Source organism: Oncorhynchus keta, chromosome 15, assembly GCF_023373465.1.
Source record: "Oncorhynchus keta strain PuntledgeMale-10-30-2019 chromosome 15, Oket_V2, whole genome shotgun sequence".
NCBI lineage: Eukaryota > Metazoa > Chordata > Actinopteri > Salmoniformes > Salmonidae > Oncorhynchus > Oncorhynchus keta.
The window spans coordinates 7833670-7861545 of NC_068435.1; the positions used below are offsets into that span (position 1 = coordinate 7833670).

A 27876-nucleotide genomic window follows, 5' to 3' on the forward strand; every position below is an offset into this window, starting at 1 on the left:
ATTTTTTAAAGAATAATGTGCAAATATTGTACAATCCAGGTGGGCAAAGCTATTAAGATACTTAGAAAGATTCACAGCTGTAATTGCTGTCAAAGGTGATTCTAAAGTGTTGACTCAGGGCCGTGAATACTTATGTAAATTACATATTTCTATAAATATGCAAACATTTCTAAAAACATGTTTTCACTTTTTTGTCATATTTAATCCATTTTGAATTCAGGCTGTAACATAACCAAATGTGGAATAAATCAAGAGGTTGGAATACTTTCTGAAGGCTTTGTATGATATTATAATAAATTATAATAAATTATAATTATAAATGAATTATTATAATAAAAATCCCCATCAAAATCCGTCAATTTAAACTAGAGATATCTGTTTATTGAATGGGCTGATTCTCAATCCACCGCATCCGGCTGAGGCGCTCTTCCACATCTGTAGTGGAAGGTGGCCGAGCTACAGCGGTGTCTGTCAGATCATGAGAGCTCCCGAAAATCGGTTTTCACATGAAAACGCCTGTAGTGTCCTAACGGTTTGGCCTACAAACTAGTATGACCACTCTATGGACTCGTTAAAAAAAATGAATGGAAGTATGGAGGTCGTTTTGTGCCTACCTCAAAAAAGGGGTTAAATATGTGTACAAAAAGATCTATAAATATGCGAGATGTAGGACAGACACTTCAAAAACGTATTCCTTATCATTTATTTTTTGTATGTGTTTTTGCCATTTATATATATGTGTTATTCCCATGCATTTGTATGGGATATGGTATTAAAGGCCAAATTCAATATTTCATTATAATTTGTATATATATATGTATATATGCCTAAAGGGCTCCTAAAATTCCAAATCAAATAGCTAAATGCTCCATGGTTTGACTGACAATGTTTTTAACGAACGAAATAATAGCTTGATGACCTTTACTCGCTTTGGTTGCTTGCTGTTGATCCCTTTCCACCTGAAGGTGGCAGAACACAACTAAATGTTGATATTGTTTAAAACGCCAACGACGGAGAAGGATACGTTTTCCCTTCTTCCTGTTTATAGTATTTCCTGTTCCGGTTTTCTAAACGCGTAAACAGAGGTTTGAAAACATACATTTGGCATTTGCTTCTAAGAGAGCAAAGATTGTTTTTTTTCCCTCTTAGAAATATCTTAGGTTTAGATTTTTGGAAATGCAGAGACCGGATTTCAGACAACCCGGTCCGGGCGGAATGGGATCGCGAGGTGGTTTCAGAAGCCCGACAGGATTCGACAACAGCGCGGTGGGAATGCATCCGTCTCCACCGTGGGGATTTCGTGGTGGTCCCCCTCCGTCTTTTGGACCGCCTAGATTTGGCCAGTTTGATAGTGCTTCTCCAAATACTCCTCCAAGAGACTTTAGTGGTAACGGTAATAGGGGTTATCACAGTGGAAGTGGGGGTAAAGGAAGATTTAACAACAGCTCGTCTCCAGCGTATACACCGCGTAGACAGAATCCGAGTCCTCGTGGCGCTTCTTACAGAAATTCTCCATACCATTCACAAAGTCCTGGACAACATATGGGTTATCAGGTAACTATTGAGTGTTATTTTGTTGTTGTTGCTTACACTTGGTGACTAAGTAACCCTTTTTGTTATAATTTGTCATTTATTTTAGCGCCTCTGGTCTGTGTAGTCGTAGATCCGGTTTTGTTTCACCTGCTATTTCCCACTCCGACGCCTCCGAATTGACGCAGGCACTGTGTAATTAACGTTACACATTTGATATAACAAATATATTTGTCTGTCCAACGATAACCTTAATGATTCGTGAGTAGAAGACGACGAAACGCCATTTTTACCATCAGTATGATTTGAGTAGATAGTATGTTTTGGCGTTTGTCTCATTTATTTTTAGTTTCGATTCCACGGCGCTTCTCACAGGTGTCTGTAATTGACCTCCCGACGCACCCATAATTTTATTTAGTTAATCTAATTGGTTTAGTTTCGATGTCTCATAACGTGATGGTTCTTTCCCCCTGAAGGGTTCCCCTCGGCATTCCACTCCGTTTGGGCCGCGTGGTGGCAGAGGCCAGGGGGCACAAGGTGGTGTGGAGAAGTTTTACAACGCTTCTATGCTGCAGGACCCATGGGCTAGCCTACAGCCAGTGCCGGTCACGAGCACAACCAGCTCCCAACAGCAAACCACACATACAGGCAGGCCAGGGAGATATTTCAACTAGGACTTTCCCCTTCAAACCATGCAGATGAGGCCTCAAACCTTTCCGTTTTCATATTTGCCCTGTCCTTTTCTTTTGTTTCGGACTATTACCAAAAACCATTGAAGTGTGGTAAAGTTGCCTATAACACAGACTATATAGTACAGCAGTCTTTGAAGATGTCAGAGGATTCACCAGCAATTGTTAGCGGACACACACTGTCCACTATCTGAAGCTCTTTTCCAGCACACCTTGTGATCACACCTTTACTTTTTAAACCTGATCGTGGGACTTTCTCAATTTCAGGGCAAACGGCAGCATACTAAAAACCAAACACAGGGAATCAATTATATTTGAAAAATTCTTTAGTGAATTTTTTTGTTTTATCCATTTTGCAGGCTAGTTTAATACCATACATGGTATGTCTGTGTGTACCTTTTTAATCATATGTTTCCCGTTTTTAACATTGTGTCAGTATAAAGTGTTGATTAGTAAGGGGACCTTTTTATTTACTTTTACCCCTCAGAAGTACAGCTGTGAATGTCTAGGTCTGTATCCACAAAGCATATGCCAGTAGGAATGCTGCTCTACAATCAGTGTTGCCTTTAAAAAAATAAAATACAAACCATAGTGAATCAGATTACGTGGACAGATCCTAGATCAGCACTCCTGCTCTGATGTTTTTGTGGATACGGACCCTGATCTCCACAGGTTAGCATTGCGTTGGAAGATCTGATTGATTAGTCGGGTCTAGCCTGTTATGATGGACTGTATAAACCTCCCATTTGTTCTAGGCCTATTTCTAATGATGTTACATGTGAAATGTATTTTACTGGTATTTCAAGATGGGCAATATAAACCAGTGACTTGTCACTGCCTCAGGTTTCTACATGTGTAAATATGTATTCTAAAGGATGTGTTTTCTTATTGTCGAGAAATATAATTTGGAAGTTTGGTGTAATTGTTTGTAGTAAATTCAAAAATGGTAAAAAAAAAAAACGGTTGTGATTAGTTTGACTTAAAGACAATTGCCCGCAGCGTATCACCCTTGCCCTGTGTAGGGTGCAGTCTTTTGGATGGGATGTTAAATGGTTGTCCTGACTCTCTGGTCATGAGGTGTTAACCCTGGTGTCCTGGCTAAATTCCCAACCTAGCTCCAACCTAACCCCCCCCTCATTTCTAATTGGCATATCACTCCTCACCTGATGGGTGGTGAGCGTTGGTGGCTGTGCATCACCCAGGTGGGCGAGGTGATTGTTTTTTTTCCCCCCCCCTCGTACTATGTGAAGTGCTTTGAGTACCTCGGTTGGTAGTAAAGCGTTAGATAAACCTGATCCATTTATTACTTTCTTATGATTGGCCAAAGACTTAGGCCTACTCGATTATGTAAATGCATGAGTGGCTTCCTTATATAATCTGTCAACTTTTAAGTCTCGATATATGATTTTACAAATTGACATGGTGCTTGTCCCTTATGCAACAGTACTACATACTTTAGTCTATGTATATACACTCACATGTGAAAATGTAGTTTACTCTGGTTTGAAATTTCTATTAAAGATTGCTTTAACTTTTATAGCTGTTCATCTTGTAAGGTTGTCCCAAGAAAAAAGACGAAACATTGACATTGTGAGTTATTTAATTTCCCCTTTCCTTAATTTTCCAGTCAATTTACACTATTCCACATGTTATGAGTTGAAAGGACCTCTGCTACCAGCGGCCAGCATAAGGGCAGCGGACACAGACTTAATGATAGTGTCATTGCTCCTGGATATCAAGCCTCATACAAACAGAACAATAGCATGGGATACCAGGGGGCGTGTTCATTAGGGCACACGGTGGAAAAATGTTTTTTTCAACGAGAAACGGGTCTTATTTGAGAAGTTCATAGTTCTTCCCAGTTTCATTCCATTTGGTGCCTAATGAACGAGACCCAGGTTACAATAATTGTCTTGGTAAAAGAAAGAAACGTACTGGACCAGAGCCTATGTTACATCGGAGGAGATGGTGTAAGATATTATTTGCGGTGTGTGACTAACTTAATTTAAAAAATATATATTTAATAAAGTTGTCAGTTCTCAAATTTTCAAACAAGACGGAGCCTTAAGCATAATTGGCCATTGGTGCAATAGTTTCCCATTCAGTGCGTCTCAAGTTCATTGGTACATTCCATCCAAGGACTGGAGTAACAACCATCGATATGACACCGCAGCACAGTTAACGTGGAAGATTCTCAACTAGGGATGTTCATGCCATCATGCTCTGAAATGCATTGTCCCGTGTTAACTGTCTTCAAATATCAAAAGTAGCCTATTTTGAAATTAAAAGGGTCTATGTTAACTACTTAAGTGTGTATATATATATATTGTAAATGAGTACATGGAACAATCAGTCGGGGTTATTGGTCTGTATAGCCTTGCCTTGACTCTCAATGGCACGATAGACATTTGTCTAGCGGTAAGGTTTTCGGTTGTGAGAAAATCCCAATGCCTTAAGGCGTCTGCATAGTACGTTCAGTTTTGTCATCGCAGAACTCGGGGGGGGGTTGTGCACAAACTGCCTGTATAGTATAATCTCCTCAACCATTGGCCTGTATAGCACGATCCAAAGTATCACATTTCACAGCAGACTAACCAGATGGCAGAGAGACATTCCAGTGCAAGAGTTTTTTACGTTTGACTGTGGGATCCCATTCAATTAAACACCCTTAGGTTTCATGTCTATTCTGTGTGAAGTGGAGTTTCCCGGAGTGACGTTGAATGTAGCAGCATTTGAAATTAGCCATGAGATTTTTTTTTTTTTAGCAGACGCTTCTATTCATAGTGACTTGGTCGCGCGTGCGTACGGGTGGCCCCGCAACAAACAATCCAACCCACTACACTGCCGTAATGAGCGCCACGCTCTACCAACTGAGCCATACGAAAAGGGACTATAGTGATTTTACTATCACACTGCAAAAATTGCGTGAGCGTTCCGATAGCATCTTTTTGTTTGTGACTGCGACACCAGACCTCCACCACCTCGTTTTTGAAGTTTTCCTAAACTGACTATCTCTCAGAACGATAATTAAGAGGGGTCATCACTGTTCTTGGGATAAAGTCTTGTCTTTTGTGGCCTCAAATTCCTTTTTTGGTTTCTGTTGTCTTACCATTTTAGTGTTTACTATAATTGGACGACAAACTCCCCTTTAGTGAACTCTCCTTTAAAAATAATAATAATAAATAAAGACAGGATTTTCTCTCCCTTGGCCATGGCTTCTGAGAGGGAAACCTGGGTAATGTTCATTACAGAACGCAACAGATATTTTAACTTCTTGCAACAGAAAGCTAAAAATGAGCAATTGTTATTAGACAAGTCCAGGTAGTCCCTCCCCGTTTCAGTCCATTTTGTTCCATTTGGTACCAAATGAACACGACCCAGAGGAATGGGCAAGGTGGAGAGGGCTCGGGAAGGAAGGAAGCCGATGAACTATAAAATACAGCATCGCTCTCTGATTCTCTTGGCCAGGCTCTTCCTCTTCTTCTTTCCGTTCTTCTCTTTGCCATCCTCCATTTTTCTGGCTCTGATCTCACGCATCAGGTCAAAAAATACCTGCAAGGAAGAGAATTTTCTTGGTCACTGATTATTTTTTATTTTTCTCTGCTGGGGGGCAAATACTAAACATAGCTTCATGAACAGATACAGAAAACAGGCCTAGTTGTGATGCTGTAAAATCCTTTCTGTGCAGAAGTTTATAGGCAGCATTAATATTTCTTTGGTAGTTTGCCTCCCTGCTATACTCATTTATATGACCTCACCCACCACATATCACAAACAATTGTTATGGCCAAATGAACCAGGGTTTCCTACACTGTAAGCTGTCTAAGGACAAGGTTTGACAGCAATCCATACCCGCCCGCCCGCCCGCACTGTTTTCAAATGCTAACGTTACGAAACTGAAACCAAAGCATGGATTGCTGTCATTATCCCTTCAATTAAACCATTGACCTATTACAGGTCTGTCTCACGGCCTTTGAAATACATTGCTGGGAACAATCATGAGTCAATCAAACCACACCCCACTATTAGCTGATTGATCCAACAATGAATCCACAAATACAGGTGATCACGGCCACTTGACTATCCACGTGGCCATTTAGGTGGAGAGGGTCAGGTAAGTGTTCTATTGAGGATCTTGTATTTGTGAGTAAGCCTGCAACTCAATAGAAGTTATTTCTTTTTTTTGGTCATGTGCACAAGTACAGTGAAATGCCTCTTGCGAGCTATTTCCCAACAATGCAGTAATATCAGGAGTACTTTAAAGTAAAACAGGAACACTAGAGTAATTACACTATATACAGGGTCAGTTAATACCATACTATATACAGGGTCAGTTAGTACCATACTATATACAGGGTCAGTTAATACCATACTATATACAGGGTAAGGTAATACCATACTATATACAGGGTCAGTTAATACCATACTATATACAGGGTCAGTTAATACCATACTATATACAGGGTCAGTTAATACCATACTATATACAGGGTCAGTTAATACCACACTATATACACAGTTAATACCACACTATACAGGGTCAGTTAATACCACACTATATACAGGGTCAGTTAGTACCATACTATATACAGGGTCAGTTAATACCACACTATATACAGGGTCAGTTAATACCACACTATATACAGGGTCAGTTAATACCATACTATATACAGGGTCAGTTAATACCACACTATATACAGGGTCAGTTAATACCACACTATATACAGGGTCAGTTAATACCACACTATATACAGGGTCAGTTAATACCACACTATATACAGGGTCAGTTAATACCACACTATATACAGGGTCAGTTAATACCACACTATATACAGGGTCAGTTAATACCACACTATATACAGGGTCAGTTAGTACCATACTATATACAGGGTCAGTTAATACCATACTATATACAGGGTCGGTTAGTACCATACTATATACAGGGTCAGGTTAATACCATACTATATACAGGGTCAGTTAATACACTATATACAGGGTCAGTTAGTACCACACTATATACAGGGTCAGTTAATACCAAACTATATACAGGGTCAGTTAATACCATACTATATACAGGGTCAGTTAATACCACACTATATAGGGTCAGTTAATACCATACTATATACAGGGTCAGTTAATACCATACTATATACAGGGTCAGTTAATACCATACTATATACAGGGTCAGTTAATACCATACTATATACAGGGTCAGTTAATACCATACTATATACAGGGTCAGGTAATACCATACTATATACAGGGTCAGTTAATACCATACTATATACAGGGTCAGTTAATACCATACTATATACAGGGTCAGTTAATACCATACTATATACAGGGTCAGTTAATACCATACTATATACAGGGTCAGTTAATACCATACTATATACAGGGTCAGTTAATACCACACTATATACAGGGTCAGTTAATACCATACTATATACAGGGTCAGTTAGTACCATACTATATACAGGGTCAGTTAATACCATACTATATACAGGGTCAGTTAATACCACACTATATACAGGGTCAGTTAATACCACACTATATACAGGGTCAGTTAGTACCATACTATATACAGGGTCAGTTAGTACCATACTATATACAGGGTCAGTTAATACCATACTATATACAGGGTCAGTTAATACCATACTATATACAGGGTCAGTTAATACCATACTATATACAGGGTCAGTTAATACCACACTATATACAGGGTCAGTTAATACCACACTATATACAGGGTCAGTTAATACCACACTATATACAGGGTCAGTTAATACCACACTATATACAGGGTCAGTTAATACCACACTATATACAGGGTCAGTTAATACCATACTATATACAGGGTCAGTTAATACCATACTATATACAGGGTCAGTTAATACCATACTATATACAGGGTCAGTTAATACCACACTATATACAGGGTCAGTTAATACCACACTATATACAGGGTCAGTTAATACCACACTATATACAGGGTCAGTTAATACCACACTATATACAGGGTCAGTTAATACCACACTATATACAGGGTCAGTTAGTACCACACTATATACAGGGTCAGGTAATCATACTATATACAGGGTCATAAACCATACTATATACAGGGTCAGTTAATACCATACTATATACAGGGTCAGTTAATACCATACTATATACAGGGTCAGGTCTGGGAGTTAATACCACACTATATACAGGGTCAGTTAATACCACACTATATACAGGGTCAGTTAATACCACACTATATACAGGGTCAGTTAATACCACACTATATACAGGGTCAGTTAATACCACACTATATACAGGGTCAGTTAATACCACACTATATACAGGGTCAGTTAATACCACACTATATACAGGGTCAGTTAGTACCACACTATATACAGGGTCAGTTAATACCATACTATATACAGGGTCGGTTAGTACCATACTATATACAGGGTCAGGTTAATACCATACTATATATAGGGTCAGTTAATACCATACTATATACAGGGTCAGTTAGTACCATACTATATACAGGGTCAGTTAATACCATACTATATACAGGGTCAGTTAATACCACACTATATACAGGGTCAGGTAATACCATACTATATACAGGGTCAGTTAATACCATACTATATACAGGGTCAGTAGTACCATACTATATACAGCGTCAGTTAATACCATACTATATACAGCGTCAGTTAATACCATACTATATACAGGGTCAGTTAATACCATACTATATACAGGGTCAGTTAATACCACACTATATACAGGGTCAGTTAATACAATTTCACACTATATACAGGGTCAGTTAATACCATACTATATACAGGGTCAGTTAATACCATACTATATACAGGGTCAGTTAATACCATACTATATACAGGGTCAGTTAATCACACTATATACAGGGTCAGTACCACACTATACAGGGTCAGTTAATACCATACTATATACAGGGTCAGTAGTACCATACTATATACAGCGTCAGTTAATACCATACTATATACAGGGTCAGTTAGTACCACACTATATACAGGGTCAGTTAATACCATACTATATACAGGGTCCGTTAATACCATACTATATACAGGGTCAGTTAATACCACACTATATACAGGGTCAGTTAATACCACACTATATACAGGGTCAGTTAGTACCATACTATATACAGGGTCAGTTAATACCATACTATATACAGGGTCAGTTAATACCATACTATATACAGGGTCAGTTCCAGTACCATATTAACAATGTGCAGGGTTACTGGAGTGATGGAGGTAGATATGTAGGGTAAGGTGACTAGGCATCATGATATATGATAAAGAGTAGCAGCAGTGTGTGTGTGGAGGCAGTATGAATGTGTAGAGGTCTGGGAGTGCACAATCAGTCAATTAAATAGAAAAACCATTAGGCCAAGTCCTGGAATGAAGGGGCTTTTTTTGGCCTGGAATGAAGGGGCTTTTTTGGCCTGGAATGAAGGGCCTTTTTTGGCCTGGAATAGGCTTTGTGCCTGGGAAACCAAATAAAATACAATTTCATTGGTCACATACACACATGGTTAGCAAATGTTAATGCCAGTGTAGCGAAATGCTTGTGCTTCTAGTTCCAACCGTGCAGTAATATCTAACAAGTCATCTAACAATTTCACAACCCCCCTTGTATGTAAAAAATAATAATAATTAAATAAAAGCCCTATCACCTTGTCAACGTTTGCACGGGTCTTGGCGGAGGTCTCCACGTAGCTGACGCCCCACTGCTCGGCCCGGGCCTTGGCCTCCTCGCCGCTCACCTGCCTCCGCTCCTCCAGGTCTGACTTATTACCCACCAGGAGGAAAGGAACATTCTCATCCTCCTTCACTCGCAGGATTTGTTCTCTGGAGAGGAAAGAGGGAGGTCATGTCATCCTATAGATCTCTGGAGAGGAGAGGGGTCATATCATCCTATAGATCTCTGGAGAGGAAAGAGGTAGGTCATGTCATCCTATAGATCTCTGGAGAGGAAAGAGGGAGGTCATGTCATCCTATAGATCTCTGGAGAGGGGTCATGTCATTCTATAGATCTCTGGAGAGGAAAGAGGGAGGTCATGTCATCCTATAGATCTCTGGAGAGGAGAGGGGTCATGTCATCCTATAGATCTCTGGAGAGGAGAGGGGTCATATCATCCTATAGATCTCTGGAGAGGAAAGAGGGGTCATGTCATCCTATAGATCTCTGGAGAGGAGAGGGGTCATGTCATCCTATAGATCTCTGGAGAGGAGAGGGGTCATGTCATCCTATAGATCTCTGGAGAGGAGAGGGGTCATGTCATCCTATAGATCTCTGGAGAGGAAAGAGGGAGGTCATGTCATTCTATAGATCTCTGGAGAGGAGAGGGGTCATGTCATCCTATAGATCTCTGGAGAGGAGAGGGGTCATGTCATCCTATAGATCTCTGGAGAGGAGAGGGGTCATGTCATCCTATAGATCTCTGGAGAGGAGAGGGGTCATGTCATCCTATAGATCTCTGGAGAGGAGAGGGGTCATGTCATCCTATAGATCTCTGGAGAGGAGAGGGGTCATGTCATCCTATAGATCTCTGGAGAGGAGAGGGGTCATGTCATCCTATAGATCTCTGGAGAGGAAAGAGGGGTCATGTCATTCTATAGATCTCTGGAGAGGAGAGGGGTCATGTCATCCTATAGATCTCTGGAGAGGAGAGGGGTCATGTCATCCTATAGATCTCTGGAGAGGAGAGGGGTCATGTCATCCTATAGATCTCTGGAGAGGAGAGGGGTCATGTCATCCTATAGATCTCTGGAGAGGAGAGGGGTCATGTCATCCTATAGATCTCTGGAGAGGAGAGGGGTCATGTCATCCTATAGATCTCTGGAGAGGAGAGGGGTCATGTCATCCTATAGATCTCTGGAGAGGAAAGAGGGAGGTCATGTCATTCTATAGATCTCTGGAGAGGAAAGAGGGAGGTCATATCATCCTATAGATCTCTGGAGAGGAGAGGGGTCATGTCATCCTATAGATCTCTGGAGAGGAAAGAGGGAGGTCATGTCATCCTATAGATCTCTGGAGAGGAGAGGGGTCATGTCATCCTATAGATCTCTGGAGAGGAAAGAGGGAGGTCATATCATCCTATAGATCTCTGGAGAGGAAAGAGGGAGGTCATATCATCCTATAGATCTCTGGAGAGGAGAGGGGTCATGTCATCCTATAGATCTCTGGAGAGGAGAGGGGTCATGTCATTCTATAGATCTCTGGAGAGGAAAGAGGGAGGTCATGTCATTCTATAGATCTCTGGAGAGGAGAGGGGTCATGTCATTCTATAGATCTCTGGAGAGGAAAGAGGGAGGTCATGTCATCCTATAGATCTCTGGAGAGGAGAGGGGTCATGTCATCCTATAGATCTCTGGAGAGGAGAGGGGTCATATCATCCTATAGATCTCTGGAGAGGAGAGGGGTCATGTCATCCTATAGATCTCTGGAGAGGAAAGAGGAGGTCATGTCATCCTAGAGATCTCTGGAGAGGAGAGGGGTCATGTCATCCTATAGATCTCTGGAGAGGAGAGGGGTCATGTCATCCTATAGATCTCTGGAGGAGAGGGGTCATGTCATCCTATAGATCTCTGGAGAGGAGAGGGGTCATGTCATCCTATAGATCTCTGGAGAGGAGAGGGGTCATGTCATCCTATAGATCTCTGGAGAGGAGAGGGGTCATGTCATTCTATAGATCTCTGGAGAGGAAAGAGGGAGGTCATGTCATCCTATAGATCTCTGGAGAGGAAAGAGGGAGGTCATATCATCCTATAGATCTCTGGAGAGGAAAGAGGGAGGTCATATCATCCTATAGATCTCTGGAGAGGAGAGGGGTCATGTCATCCTATAGATCTCTGGAGAGGAGAGGGGTCATATCATCCTATAGATCTCTGGAGAGGAGAGGGGTCATATCATCCTATAGATCTCTGGAGAGGAAAGAGGGAGGTCATGTCATCCTATAGATCTCTGGAGAGGAGAGGGGTCATGTCATCCTATAGATCTCTGGAGAGGAGAGGGGTCATGTCATCCTATAGATCTCTGGAGAGGAGAGGGGTCATGTCATCCTGTAGATCTCTGGAGAGGAGAGGGGTCATGTCATCCTATAGATCTCTGGAGAGGAAAGAGGGAGGTCATATCATTCTATAGATCTCTGGAGAGGAAAGAGGGAGGTCATATCATTCTATAGATCTCTGGAGAGGAGAGGGGTCATATCATTCTATAGATCTCAGGAGAGGAGAGGGGTCATGTCATCCTATAGATCTCTGGAGAGGAGAGGGGTCATGTCATCCTATAGATCTCTGGAGAGGAGAGGGGTCATATCATTCTATAGATCTCTGGAGAGGAGAGGGGTCATGTCATCCTATAGATCTCTGGAGGAGAGGGGTCATGTCATCCTATAGATCTCAGGAGAGGAGAGGGGTCATGTCATCCTATAGATCTCTGGAGAGGAGAGGGGTCATATCATCCTATAGATCTCTGGAGGAGAGGGGTCATGTCATCCTATAGATCTCTGGAGAGGAGAGGGGTCATATCATCCTATAGATCTCTGGAGAGGAGAGGGGTCATATCATCCTATAGATCTCTGGAGAGGAGAGTGGTCATATCATCCTATAGATCTCTGGAGAGGAGAGTGGTCATATCATCCTATAGATCTCTGGAGAGGAGAGTGGTCATATCATTCTATAGATCTCTGGAGAGGAGAGGGGTCATATCATCCTATAGATCTCTGGAGAGGAGAGGGGTCATGTCATTCTATAGATCTCTGGAGGAGAGGAGTCATATCACCCTATAGATCTCTGGAGGAGAGGGGTCATATCATTCTATAGATCTCTGGAGAGGAGAGGAGTCATATCATCCTATAGATCTCTGGAGAGGAGAGGGGTCATATCATTCTATAGATCTCTGGAGAGGAGAGGGGTCATATTCTATAGATCTCTGGAGAGGAGAGGAGTCATATCATCCTATAGATCTCTGGAGAGGAGAGGGGTCATGTCATCCTATAGATCTCTGGAGAGGAGAGGGGTCATGTCATCCTATAGATCTCTGGAGAGGAGAGGGGTCATATCATTCTATAGATCTCTGGAGAGGAGAGGGGTCATATCATCCTATAGATCTCTGGAGAGGAGAGGGGTCATATCATTCTATAGATCTCTGGAGAGGAGAGGGGTCATATCATCCTATAGATCTCTGGAGAGGAGAGGGGTCATATCATCCTATAGATCTCTGGAGAGGAGAGGGGTCATATTCTATAGATCTCTGGAGAGCGGATGGAACTAATTCCTGAACCCCAAAACCTGGTCTCTCCTTTTCACTTCAAAGCCCACCCTTATTACCTGAAGTCAACGGTGGCGGCGAACGACTCAGCCTCGGTGATGGAGAAGACGCAGAGGAAGCCCTCGCCGCTGCGGAAGTAGTTGTCTCGGATGGCGGCATAGTCCTCCTGGCCCGCTGTGTCCAAGATGTCGATCTGCACCTCCTCTCCGTCCAATACCACCTTCTTCCTGTAGCTGTCCGCCTTGGTGGGCTCGTAGTCCTCCACAAACTGATGGAGAGAAGTAGGAGAAAAAGATGGGGCATATTGAGGAAGAGTTTCTTTAGAAGTCCAGGTTTACGTTATAACAAAATGTTTTGAAGATTAAACCACAATGTAATTTTGCCCCAAGTAGACCATCACTGGGCAGAATTGAGGAAGAGAGAAAAGTCCTTTTGAGAGTGGACAATGGGGCCTTAGTGGGGAGTTTCCACAACTGATATCAGTGTCCATTTTCGTGGACATGTTGGCCCCGTTTTGAATATTCGAAAAAAAATGTTTAAAAAGCATTCTTCTTTCCTTGAAGTAATCACTGATCTGACTGGCTTGGTGTATGCAAGCTTTCCACTGCATTGATGTCACTGGTGATGTCGTGTCAGAGCAGTGATTTTATTTCAAGGAAGGAAGAAAACAACACGATGATTATTGTAACAGGTGTGTGAAGACCGTGGATGACATCAGTGGCTCACCTCGTCATACATGAACTGTAAGGTGAGGGCCGACTTGCCCACTCCTCCGCTCCCCACCATGATCACCTTGTGGAGGGCCAGAGAGTTCTGCCCCTTGGGCTTGTTGGTCGTCATGACCGCTCACACACAGACTCACTCACAGGGAGGGAAAGAAGAGAGGGAGAGGAGGAGGAGGAGGAGGGGGAGAGGGGAGACGGAACCGAGGCAAAAGGTTGGTTTGAAAGTCAGGGAATCGGGAGAGGGTGGTAATGTCTCAGCATTAAGGGTGATCCAACAGTCCCTGTGAAGAAGAAAATGAAATGAATACATGTCACTGTTCATAGTAGTAATCTTTAAGCTTTAAATCTTTCCCATCACATAAAAAAAATCCCCAGACATACAGTAGGCCAATGTTGGCATAGATACATTTAGATTACCTGGACTTTGAAAACAAAAGTTTAATTCACCCAGTGTTTCATTCATGTCCATCTAGCATTTTAAGATGCTACTCTAAACATTGACGTAGCATTTAGTCCATGTTGAACACCTTTTCACACGTGCATTCTAAATCAGACGGTTGATGGTTGCTCAGTTCAAGGTAGGAAAAGTATTGTCTTTTGAAGTCTAGGCCTACCTGTAACAAAAAATGTTTTTTAAAAAGGCACGATAAGCCCTATTTCATTTGAGGATCTGCCATAAAAGATGTTGTAAATAACTACGAGCCTCTTTTTACAACAACAAAACAAGCAGCTGCAAGGTCCTCTGCCTCCAAAAACCGGTCAATGTGCCCTGAGGCCAGAGCAGTTCTCCTAGCCATTAATAGGCTTAAAGGGTTGGCATTGTTTTATATGCAGTTGTTGGGTTTGTTTTAAGCAAACACTGTTTAAGTGCTACATCGGGACACAATCACTCTTTTCTAAAAGCCAGAGAGTAGGCGGGAGAGAGCACAACAACACCCCCTTTTGTCTCAGCAGCTGGTCATTCCTCATTGAATTTCACATGAGTCAGAAGTGTAGTTTTAGGGGGGTGTTTAACAAGAAATCCTTCGCTATGTCAGTGTTTACTGTTCCTTTTTTTTTTAAACATATGCCAGTGATTCTCAACTGGTTTTGCCTCGGGACTCAAATTGAACCAGGTTGTCTGTCGCGGTCCAATATTCTCGTCGCAATTTGGAAAAATATTTGTATTTCTATATATTGATATTAAAATGTTCCAATTATATGACAAGGGAACAGTTCCCACCTTTTTCATTCAATTTTGTGGAGCAATCTTAATCTTTGAACCCCTCAATAACCTTGTCAGGAGGTTCTTGGTTTCTGGATGAGTGATGAAGAGGCAGGCAGGAGCGAGACAGACACTAGATAGGCCAGATCTGCATCACTGAGACATATTCTTGAATGTTAAGACCACAAAATAAACCTAATCTGCTAATAATTAATTAAAAATATTGTGATTGTAGAAAAATAGGTACATTTTATTTTATTTTTTAAATATAGGTTCTTTATTTCTACATGTTTTAGTCTTAGGTTCAGACTGGAGTTTTATTTTATAATGTCAAAACTAGCTACAGTGGTTAGCAAACTCGAAGGAAGTATTTATTTGTTTAACTAGGCAAGTCAGTTAAGAACAAATTCTTATTTACAATAATTGCCTACCCCGGCCAAAACCCTAACCCGGATGGCGCTGGACCAATTGTGCGCCGCCCTATGGTACTCCCAATCATGGCTGGTTGTGGTACAGCCTAGAATCGAACCTGGGTCTGTAGTGACTTGTCTAGCACTGAGATGCAGTGCCTTAGACCGCTGTGCCACTCGGGAGCCCCAATACTTATCTGTGGAGAGGCCGTCATATTTAGTGTCGTGTGAGTTGCTCGCTATGATCCCATAACCTATATTGCCTATGACGTGTGACTGTCTCATGACATTTAACCGTGGGTGTACGGAGAAAATGCCCTCTGTCTCTTGTCACCCCTGTTGACTCCCACATGTGGGGAGTTTGTGCTCTCCGATTGGCTAAGTCAAGTGGTTGGCCAATGACGATCATTGTGATTCTACAAGTAGAAAACGGTAGATTCATCGCTACCGGGTCGGGCACGCAGCAGGTACCGCTTTTGTTCAGGCAAGAGAAGGAAACGGCCTCCCAACTGCGACAAGTACATATCGGCAACGAGACTCTGTGGAATGTTTTAAAGCTTGAGGGTTTAGCGGCACCTTCTAACAATACAGTACAAGCGATTTAGGCTAGGCTAATATAGTATAGCGTAGTATGGTATAGTAGTAGCTTGTAGTATCAGGTCACTGTTGACGGCAGCAGACCATGACAGGGTGGTCCAGCCTAGGGACTGGCATAACAGATGCCATGACATCACCCATGTGGGTGATGGGTCCAAGTTCGGAGGCTCACATTTAGGACAAAAGGCCTACATTAGAATCTAAAGTACACGATAAGTATGACAATGGGCTGATTGATACCCTGGCAGTGGAAATGACAGCCATCACATTATCTAGCCCTAGGCTGTGTTTCTGGTGGTGGGGCCAATGGCCAATTGATCAACATAAGTCCTTTAATAATCCTAGTCAATACAATATCTAGTAAAGACTTAAGCATACTGATATCGGTTGACCAAAAACCCTCCTAACCTGGGTAAGGGTTTTAGTCACCTCAACCGAGGCCATAACTGTGTTTTTAAGCTGCACTATACAGAAATCGTTCCGCCATTTCCTGGTTGCTAAAATTTTTCATATTTAGCCTGATTTCAGTTTGTGACAAAACAAGCAAGTACAGTGGAAAGTATTCAGACCCCTTGACATTTTCCACATTTGTTACGTTACAGCCAAAGGTTTAGATTTTTTTTTGCTAATGTATTAAAAATATACATTATTTACATAAGTATTCAGACCCTTTGCTATGAGACTCAAAATTGAGCTCAGGTGCATCCTGTTTCCATTGATCATCCTTGATGTTTATACAACTTGGAGTCCACCTGTGGTAAATTCAATTGATTGGACATGATTTGAAAAGACACACACCTGTCTATATAAGGTCCCACATGTCAGAGCAAAAACCAAGCCATGAGGTCGAAGGATTTGTCCGTAGAGCCCCGAGACAGGATTGTGTCAAGGCACCGATCTGGGGAAGGGCACCAAAACATTTATGCAGCTTTGAAGGTCCCCAAGAACACAGTGGCCTCCATCATTCTTAAATGGTAGAAGTTTAGAACCAAATGAGCAATCGGGGGAGAAGGGCCTTGGTCAGGGAGGTGACCAAAAACTCGATGGTCACTCTGACAGAGCTCAAGAGTTCCTCTGTTGAGATGGGTGAGCTTTCGAGAAGGACAACCATCACTGTAGCACTACACCAATCAGGCCTTTATGGTAGAATAGGCAGACAAAAGCCCCTCTTCAGTAAAAGACACATGACAGCCTGCTTGGAGTTTAGACACCTCAAGACTCTCAGACCATGGGAAACAAGATTCTCTGGTCTGATGAAACCAAGATTGAACTATTTCGCCTGAATGCCAAGCGTCACGTCTAGAGGAAACCTGGCACCATCCCTACGGTGAAGTATGGTAGTGGCATGGACTGGGAGACTAGTCAGGATCGAGGCAAAGTTGAACGGAGCAAAGTATAGAGAGATCCTTGATGAAAACCTGCCTCAGAGAGCTCAGGACCTCAAACTGGGGCAAAGGTTCACCTTCCAACAGAACAACGACCCTAAGCACACAGCCAAGACAATTCTCTAAATGTCATTGTGTGGCCCAGCCAGAGCCCGGACTTGAACCCGATCTCTGGAGAGACCTGAAAATAGCTGTACGTCATACCCAAGAAGACTCAAAGCTGTAATCGCTGCCAAAGGTGCTTCAACAAAGTACTGAGTAGAAACAAACATTCTACAACCTGTTTTTGCTTTGTCATTATGGGGTGTGTAGATTTATGATGGGAAAAAAACTATTTAATCCATTTTAGAATAAGCCTGTAACGTAACAATGTGGAAAAAGTCAAGGGGTCTGAATATTTTCCGAAGGCATGTATAGAGAGAGAATAATTGTACCAGTTAAACTGCTGTGAAATATATTTCTCCACAACCAAAAATATTGTATTTTCAGCTGTTCTGAAGTTGGCGTACAAAACCGTATGTAAGACGCAAAACCAAAACGTAAGATCGGGAAACATAGAAATAACGTGAATAGATCAGTTCTACCGCTTCTTAGACCTGCTTTCCATGAGTGACAGACCTATATCTTACATTTCTATGTGAATATGGACAAGTCGGACAAAAAGTTACATATTCATGTTCGGTACGAAACGGCTGAAAACATTCCCGACATTATAAGAAACGGATCGTTTTCTGATTTTGCCCAAAAAATGAGAACATTATTACAAAATATTCACCAACTTAAAACTAGAGAGGTAGGCCTATTTCTTGAACTGGACCGAGTGGAACTAGGGTGTCAAAACATTAACATCATCGATGGAATTCTAAACTGTTTTTAAAGTATTGGGCTGCATCACCGGTATGCCAGCTTATAAGAAACAGGATCGTCATTTCATGTTGCAAAACATTTTGCCTAAATGAAATGACCCTGAACATTATTACAAAACAATGATAAAAGGAGGTCCCAATGATCAGTTTAGGAGAAGGAAGAGGAAGTAGTATTCTGTCTTTGCTATCTGCTGGAAAATCAGAGCTCACTTTATTAGCTTCATACATCAGCCATTAACGTTGTCCCTACACACTGATCCTGGGTCAGTTTACCATTCACCCCCTCCACTAATGGTTAAGACTAAAGGTTTACTGGGGAAGTTGATCATAGATCTGCACCTAGTTGAATCCTCACAACGGAGGGGTGAGAAATAGGGATTCCTTTGATCAGTGCATGGATCTCTGTCGGCTGGATGATATATCGTGTGTACCTGTATGGATTTTTACAATAGTCAATAGCGATAGTTTTGATTCAATGTTAAAATGTTCTACTTCACTGTCAGTTTTGTCCTAGTTTGGTTGAGTATAAAACCCATCAAAATGGAGTAAGCCCATTTAAAATTAAAATACATTAATTTTCTGCTATTCAAGAGTCATGCATGACTCAGAAAATGTCATACTAATCGTTCATTATTCAGAAACATAAAATACCTTCATACCGCCAACAATAAAATGTAAATGATTTTTGCCCATATCGCCCATCCCTACCCTGAGGGCAGTGAGTGTATCTCCGTCTGAACAACACTGCCAAACCCAGATGGCAAACAAGCTCAACCAACTGACAGCCTGTCATTTGCCTATGTAACCTATATGCCAATGACGCTTGTGTGATGTAAATTGGGTGGTGTCTCCACTCCCCAGCCCTTGCGAAGGCTCCCGAGTGGCACAGAGGTCTAAAGCACTGCATCTCAGTGCGAGAGGTGTCACTACAGATCCTGGTTCGATTCCAGGCTGTATCACAACCGGCTGTGATTGGGAGTCCCATAGGGCGGTGCACAATTGGCCCAGTGGCGTTAGGGTTTGGCCGGGGTAGGCCGTCATTGTAAATCAGAATTTGTTCTTAACCGACTTGCCTGGTTAAATAAAAGGTTGAATAAATATATATATTTTTCAGTCTTCCCTTCCCCCTCTTACTAAAACTACATATTGTGTACTAATCGTACTACGTACTATTTTGAACGTACTATTTAGTAAACGTATGCAGTTATAAATAAAACATACTAGGCTCACGTATACTAAAATGTGTTATCCAATTGCGTTGATTCATTCGTTCATTTTGCACCTCCCCTTATCTGATTTATTAGCTCGTCAAACACGAGTGGGTCTGAAAATATCTCTTCCTCAGTAGCATGCAGCAAATTCGTACTCGACGAAAAGCCGAAATAAATTCTGGCATTTGAAGCATTACTAGATTTATTTTTATATTTCACATAATATAAAACGTTCTTATTTTCACGTACACAATAGTGAATTTAATGTAAATCAGAAGGCAAGTACTAGTACCTATTCCAACACGAACAATGTTTTTTCCCATTGTGTGTTTAATAGTGTGATGGAAAGTCCAGACGCCCCTCTGTTTAGTTATTTGAATGACTGCCGGAAGTAGCTAGCTAGCGGTTGTGTTTTTAGAAAATAATGTAGTGGCTAAACATCCTGTTAGAAACACTATCCATCTACGAATCCCAAATGGCACCCTATTCCCTACACAGTGCCCTCATAGCCCATAGGGCTCTGGTCTAAAGTAGTGCACTATATAGGGAATAGGGTGCCATAGGGCTCTGGACAAAACTAGTGCACTATGTAGGGAATAGGGCTCTGGTCAAAAGTATTGCAGTATATAAGGAATAGGGTCCCATTTAAGTTTCCATATTGGGAATAGGACTCTCCCTGGCCAATTGTTTCCCACATGGCCAAAACACCCAAAACAATGGCCACACAGCCAACAAGTTTCGAAGTGTTAGCCAATCCTCGATTTGTTTTCATGTTAACTTGCAAATGATTAATTAATTACCCTTTCACCAGGTTAGTTGACTGAGAACACATTCTCATTTACAGCAATGACCTGGGGAATAGTTACAGGGGAGAGATAAATGAGCCAATCGGAAGCTGGCGATGACTAGGTGGCCATGGATTCTTAGTGATCAGGGTCAGGACACCTGTTTTAATGTCCCATTTGAAAGACAGCACAAGGTAATGTCCAGAGGAAAGAGAGTGCCTCCTACTGACCCTCCGATACTTCCAGCAGCATCTGGTCTCCCATCCAGGGACTGACCAGGACCGGCCCTGCTTAGCTTCAAAGGCCAGCCAGCAGTGGGATACAGGGTGGTAATGCTGCTGGAAATCAGTTCAGTGATCAACTCAAATTCACACAGACAAGTGAAACACTACCTTGAAGACTACTAAGGCCTTATGACTCAACAAATGAAATGTTCTGTAAAAGTATTCTGAAACTAAATCTTTCTCTACAGACAGACATTCTCCGAAATAAACCTGTCACCTCAAAACCTGTGCCCCATCTCGTAGCCCCAGTATCAACGTAGGACTGTTCTGGGCTCTGTGGTGACATTTTTTTTTTCAATTACAAAGTGCACATGTGCTACTAAATTTTATCATTTTTTTGGAATGCATAATGAATCGGACCACAATGAAAAACACGGCAATCGGCATTTGAAACAATAAAGCACAATAAAGCACAATAAAGATTGAAGGATGGGGCTGGGGAGATGTAACCACTCAAATTCATAGTGGTCCTTCTGTAGCTCAGTTGGTAGAGCATGGCGCTTGTAACGCCAGGGTAGTGGGTTCGATTCCCGGGACCACCCATACGTAGAATGTATGCACACATGACTGTAAGTCGCTTTGGATAAAAGCGTCTGCAAAATGGCATATATTATTATATTATATAGAGCTATGGAACGCAAGGACTGACAATCCATGGTATCAACATACAGCAGGGTTGCTCAATAGGTGGTATGTGGGCCAAACTTTGCCTTCGGGTGAATCTATATGCTCGCCCCCAAAATGTTCTGAGCAAAAATAACATTTTCGTTGGACACAAGACTCAAAATCACCAAGGTAATGAGGTCAAAGTGATTTGCAGTGGCGGTGCAATAACATTGTCCATGTTTTTATTACTAATATCAGCCTTGTGTTTTGCGATGCGGAGTTTCAATGCTTGTTTAGTTTGACAAATATAAGCAGACCAGCAGATGCATTTGAGCATGTTTACACCATTTGTGGTGCTATAATTAATGAAGCTTTGGCTTTCTTTACCTGTTCTCGGGTGGTAGAACAAAAAGTTAGTATTGGTTGCGTTGTCAAAATATATAGCGCATTTGGAAAGTATTCAGACCCCTTGATTTTGTTACGTTACAGCCTTGTTCCAAAATGTATAAAAATTGTACCCCCCCCCCCCCACAAATCTCCACACAATACCCCATAATGACAAAGAGCATTGCTCTGGAGCAGGTTTTCATCAAGGATCACTCTGTACTTTGCTCCTTTCATCTGTCCCTCGATCCTGACAAGTCTCCCAGTCTCTGCTGCTGAAAAACATCCCTACAGCTGCCACCACCATGCTTTACCATAGGGATGGTGCCAAGTTTCCTCCAGATGTGACGCTTGGCATTCAGGCCAAAGAGTTCAATCTTGGTTTCATCAGACCAGAGAATCTTGTTCCTCGTGGTCAGAGTCTTTTAGGTGCCTTTTGGCAAACTCCAAGTGGGATGTCATGTACCCTTTTTCTTTCTCTTTTTTTTTTACTGAGGATTGGCTTCTGTCTGGCCACTACTATAAAGGCCTGATTGGTGGAATGCTGCAGAGATGGTTGTCCTTCTGGAAGGTTCTCCAATCTCCACAGAAAAACTCTGGAGCTTTGTCAGTGACCATCAGGTTCTTGTTCCACCTCCCTGACCAAGGCCCTTCTCCCCCAAATGCTCAGTTTGGCCAGGTGGCCAGCTTGGTGGTTCCAAAATTCTTCCATGTAAGAATGATTGAGGCCACTGTGTTCTTGGGGACCTTCAATGTTGCAAACATTTTTTGGTGCCCTTCCCAGATCTGTGCCTTGACACAATCCTGTCTCTGAGCTCTACGGACAATTCCATCGACCTCATTTAAGTCATTTAGCAGACGCTCTTATCCAGAGCGACTTACAAATTGGTGCATTCACCTTATGACATCCAATGGAACAGCCACTTTACAATAGTGCATCTAAATCTTTTAAGGGGGGGTGAGAAGGATTACTTTATCCTATCCTAGGTATTCCTTAAAGAGGTGGGGTTTCAATGTCTCCGGAAGGTGGTGATTGACTCCGCTGTCCTGGCGTCGTGAGGGAGTTTGTTCCACCATTGGGGGGCCAGAGCAGCGAACAGTTTTGACTGGGCTGAGCGGGAACTGTACTTCCTCAGTGGTAGGGAGGCGAGCAGGCCAGAGGTGGATGAACGCAGTGCCCTTGTTTGGGTGTAGGGCCTGATCAGAGCCTGGAGGTACTGAGGTGCCGTTCCCCTCACAGCTCATGGCTTGGTTTTTGCTGAAATGAACTGTCAACTGTGGGACCTTATATAGACAGGTGTGTGCCTTTCCAAATCATGTCCAATCAATTGAATTTACCACAGGTGGACTCCAATCAAGTTGTAGAAACATCTCAAGGAGTATCAATAGAAACAGGATGCACCTGAGATCAATTTCAAGTCTCGTAGCAAAGGGTCTGAATACTTATGTAAACAAGGTATGTTTTTTTTTTATATAAATTTGCAAAAATGTCTACCTGTTTTGTCATTATGGGGTATTGTGTGTATATTGATAAGGGGTGGAAAGTCAAGGGGTCTGAATACTTTCCGAAGGCACTGTACACAGTGGCCACGTCGTGTGATCGAGGCGTTAGGATAACAAATGCGAGGGGGCAATATTGTTAACTCTCATAGATTTTCAGCAGGTATATCTCTCTGGTCACCCCCAAAACCAATTCTTCCTTTGGCCGCCTCTCCTTCCAGTTCTCTGCTGCCAATGACTGGAACGAACTACAAAAATCTCTGAAAATTGAAAACACTTATCTTCCTCACTAGCTTTAAGCACCAGCTGTCAGAGCAGCTCACAGATTACTGCACCTGTACATAGCCCATCTATAATTCAGCCCAAACAACTACCTCTCCCCCTACTGTATTTATTTATTTTGCTCCTTTGCACCCCATTATTTCCATCTCTACTTTGCACATTCTTCCACTGCAAATCTACCATTCCAGTATTTTACCTGCTATAATGTATTTACTCCACATCTATGGCCTTTTTTGCCTTTACCTCCCTTCTCTCACCTCATCTGCTCACATTATATATAGACTTGTTTTTCTACGGTATTATTGACTGTATGTTTGTTTACTCCATGTCTAACTCTGTGTCGAACTGCTTTGCTTTATCTTGGCCAGGTCGCAATTGTAAATGAGAACTTGTTCTCAACTAGCTTGTTAAATAAATGTGAAATAAATTAAAATTAAATTTTGATGACTTGAGGATGTTCCAGTGTTTAAAAACAATGGATTTGACAATTGTAAATGAGAACTTGTTCTCAACTTGCCTACCTTGTTAAATAAAGGTGAAATAAATAAAGAATAAAATTACATTTTGATGACTTGAGGATGTTCCAGTGTTTCAAAACAATGGATTTGTCACGACTGGCACATTGCCGTTTTTGTCTTGGTTTCTATTAGTGTCATTGAGTAGGCTTTTAACATTCAGTCTCTCCCCGTGCTAGAGCCTATCCCCGGGCCTGTTTGATCACACCGACAGCAGCAGTGCATTTTGGTACACCAGAAATACATTCATTTTGCAATGTAACGCTGCGTTTCAGAGGCAGTTGCAGTGCGTTCTGTGTGGTGCATACGTTGGATGTATCTAACGTACGCATCAGACTGTATGTGTAGTCGGCTTGACAGAAATGGTAGCAGAAGGTGAATGTTGAACTGTTGTTGTGAAGCTTGGAGGCCACAGCTGCATATCCAGATGATGGTGCGGAATGACGCTGTCTGTGTGATCAAGGCATAACACTTACTGTATCGGGTTGCAGGAAACTGGTGCGCAAAATCATGACCTTTTACACTTAACCTCCGTCTGTATTACAGTTACCTCGAAGTCTTAGGAATTGACCCACCGGTATGTTCTGCTTAAGGTGGTTACTGACTGGAAAAGTGTATTCCTACTCTGCAGCTTGCGGGAAGATGGTAGACTCCAATCTGTTTTCTTTATTTTTGTAGATTGTAAGATCCCCCCTAATGTATACATGCTGTGAATTTGAGATTGGGGTCAGATAAGTTCATAAGAAATTAAATCTGAGAGAAGAGCGTCAGTACCGATCTATACCATTAGGATGCAACTTTGCCAAAGCTTGCCATTCTGGAAATACATATATATTTTTTTTGTGTGGACATAATAAACGGGTCTCCTCTGCGTCCCATAAATAAATTAGCATCGTTAGGCGTGAATGCAGCTCTCATCACTCTGTCCCCAGAGTCTGTTGGTGGAAACTGCCCGCATATTGGAAGGCATTTGATGCGAGGGCTTTTCAGTGAGAGACAGAATAAAGAATTAGAATAAGGTAAGATACCCTCCGGTCTAGTGTTGAGAGAGCGCTCGTAGGCCTGCGTCATGCAGGATAATAGAGTAGAATGTTAAGTGTAACCGAGTTGCTTTCAGTGTCGCATCTCTAGTTATTGATGATCTTAAGCACGTCCCCGGTATCTCCTAAAAAAAAAAGCTTTCAATGCTGGCACAATTTTAGAGATGAAAAACAAATGTACATACTAAGATAGGGGTTCAATAGGGGTTACTTTTACCTGACACTCGGACGGAAAATAGGTTTTTCCGTGCTTTAAATTATTTTTCGGGAAGCCATAAATTGATTGTATCCCAATGGGTTCCCGAGTGGTGCAGCGGTCTAAGGCACTGTATCTCAGTGCCAAGAGGCGTCACTACAGTCCCTGGTTCGTCACTACAGTCCCTGGTTCGAAGTCCCGGCTGTGATTGGGAGTCCCATAGGGTGACGCATAATTGGCCCAGTGTTGTCTGGGTTAGGGTTTGGCAGGGGTAGGCCATTCATTGTAAATAAGAATTTGTTCTTAACTGAATTGCCTGGTTAAATAAAATAAAATCAAGGTTGGAAATGATTGTGTTCGTCAAATACTATCTGTTTGGGATTCCTGCAGTCTACACATTATTTTGAGTCTACATTCGGGCTTTATGAATCCTAGCTACTTTTGAAGCTCATCTCGTGAACAAGCTCTTTTTGCTTTCATTCTGTTCTACCACATATTTGCATTCTACAGAGGCTGCCTGGACAGCGAAGAAATCATTACAACAATTATTACATTGGTGATTTGTTACTCTCCCTAGGGGCACAGGTGCTCCCAAATAAAAAAGTCCAGGTAGTGCAGCATACGACAATTTTCACGACAAAATGTGAAGTCATTCATTTCCATGCACCTAGTCATGTTTCAAACACCTTATCCATTATAAACCTGCATCTTCAGTCGAATGGGTATGAATACAAAAGGTAAGAGAGAAAAAAAAAGGTGAATCTGATTCCACATAACCAAGTAGCTTCGATCCCCACTTGCGAGACATTTCGCTTACCACCACAATTAAATCATAGGAAGAGCGCACATCTTTGTCCTGAGCTTCACATACAACAAGTGTCAAATCAACAGCCATTAGTAAACAAGTTGGCATCATGTAACTTATGCGCATATATAGGAATGGGTGTGGTTGGTATGTTTACCCAGTGTAAGAGACGGACGTGTCTAGGAGATGAATATTTAAATACTGAACCGATAATCAAGCCTGTCAAACCAGTTTGTTGGTGCATGCATTTAACAATATGGGTTAGAAAATCAATACATTACAAGTTGTTTACTGACCATAACAAGCTAAAGCCTCAATGTTACACCGTGTCGTAATTTCATCAAATAAATTAGAAAATTAGCCATCGACAAGTGCATTTGCTTACTAGTTACTAGCTAGCCATAGTCTAGTTGTTCAGGCCGTTGTCGGTGACGACATCGCCAGCTAATAAAAGCATCCATTCATTGGCTACATTTGAATAGCTAGCTAGCTATTACCGCAGTTAACTAGTAATATACACCGAGTGTTATGCTTTCCATAATTTATAAACATTTTAAACAAACTGCTTTTATGTAGCTAGCTGACTAGTTAGTTATAGCGAGGCACCTGCTTACCAGAATGAAGGTGTCGTGTACCGTGTAAACAAACTCACTTGCTGCTCGGCTAACAACGTTAGCTAACAACGTTAGCCGAAGTTAGCCGAAATTAGCCGACGTTAGCCGAAATGAGCCGACGTTAGTTAGCTACTGTAACTAACTGGATTATAGTAGTTGGTCGCAAAAAAAAAATATCAGGTCAAACGACGACACTGTACGCATCAGTAGCTATTATGAGATATGCTACGTTTGCAACGTAAATATATATGTTTACCGGCTCTCAAGGCTCGTCCAAGTTAGTTTTGATTAAAAAAAAGAAAAGGGGGAAGAAAGAAAGAAAGAAAAAACCTCAGTCAGTCCATCATTATTTATCAAGCTTGCTTAGACATTTCGCCCCCGCCGGTGATGCTGAACGCGTGCGTTTTTCAAGCTGTCCACAAATGTCGAATAAATCAAAATGCCAATAAATCTAAATCACATAGGCCTATAACTTTTTTTTGTTTCTCCGTTCACCTTACTGACTGTGATCATTCGGGTATTGCTTCTAAAAAATAAATAACAATAATAATCCTTTGCTCCTACGCAGACAGGTGTTTTTCGTGGAATAGATGACTGTAGGCGAGGGGTGTGGCTATGGTTTGCGAACATCACTAAAATCATTCACCATCAAAGTTCCTCCACAAAATATGATGATGCCAGTATACATCGCATGCAGCTAGTGTTTATACAAATATTTTATAGGCTATATTGTTGTAAACAACCGGGAAAAATAGACTAATGCTAGCTTCTTGCCTCTCCCAACCAATGATTTATATATACACTATATGACTGATGGGACGATGCTTTGAAGCCACCGTGCCTCCATCTTGGCACTCCCACCACTTTAAATACTATTTTGGAAGCAATAAATGCATTTGTCTACATTTTATTTTTGCCACGTTTATTATATGACAGACACG

The 27876-nt window shown here is 41.8% G+C and overlaps 2 protein-coding genes across 7 annotated transcripts; one reads left to right on the plus strand and one right to left on the minus strand.

The window, feature by feature from the left end:
• The first annotated feature begins 1033 nt into the window (after positions 1 to 1033).
• mplkip (M-phase specific PLK1 interacting protein) lies at positions 1034 to 3756 on the plus strand. Its single transcript, XM_035787517.2, has 2 exons — positions 1034 to 1554; positions 2007 to 3756. Exons 1-2 carry the CDS (start codon positions 1177 to 1179, stop codon positions 2202 to 2204), a joined length of 576 nt encoding a protein of 191 aa, XP_035643410.1. The 5' UTR covers positions 1034 to 1176; the 3' UTR covers positions 2205 to 3756.
• A 45-nt stretch (positions 3757 to 3801) lies between these two features.
• On the minus strand, positions 3802 to 27611 carry LOC118394363 (ras-related protein Ral-A-like). Of its 6 annotated transcripts, none has more exons than XM_052463143.1 (5): positions 27431 to 27611; positions 14253 to 14532; positions 13586 to 13794; positions 9928 to 10102; positions 3802 to 5771 (listed from the first exon to the last, which is right to left on the minus strand). In XM_052463143.1, the coding sequence occupies exons 2-5, from the start codon at positions 14364 to 14366 to the stop codon at positions 5649 to 5651; spliced, it is 621 nt and encodes a 206-aa protein (XP_052319103.1). In that variant the 5' UTR covers positions 14367 to 14532; positions 27431 to 27611; the 3' UTR covers positions 3802 to 5648. The 6 variants fall into 6 exon arrangements, with proteins under 6 accessions (XP_052319103.1, XP_052319105.1, XP_052319101.1 ...); XM_052463145.1 differs by lacking the exon at positions 27431 to 27611 and adding an exon at positions 27192 to 27319; XM_052463141.1 differs by lacking the exon at positions 27431 to 27611 and adding an exon at positions 26936 to 27090.
• Positions 27612 to 27876: the final 265 nt, after the last annotated feature.

Coding starts and splice junctions, on each gene's coding strand:
- mplkip (XM_035787517.2), top strand. CDS start 1,177: ATGCAGAGACCGGATTTCAGACAACCCGGTCCGGGCGGAATGGGATCG. Junction 1,555..2,006: donor GACAACATATGGGTTATCAG/GTAACTATTGAG, acceptor TTCCCCCTGAAG/GGTTCCCCTCGGCATTCCAC.
- LOC118394363 (XM_052463143.1), bottom strand. CDS start 14,366: ATGACGACCAACAAGCCCAAGGGGCAGAACTCTCTGGCCCTCCACAAG. Junction 13,795..14,252: donor TACAGTTCATGTATGACGAG/GTGAGCCACTGA, acceptor TCTCTCCATCAG/TTTGTGGAGGACTACGAGCC. Junction 10,103..13,585: donor GCCGCCACCGTTGACTTCAG/GTAATAAGGGTG, acceptor TTTCCTCTCCAG/AGAACAAATCCTGCGAGTGA.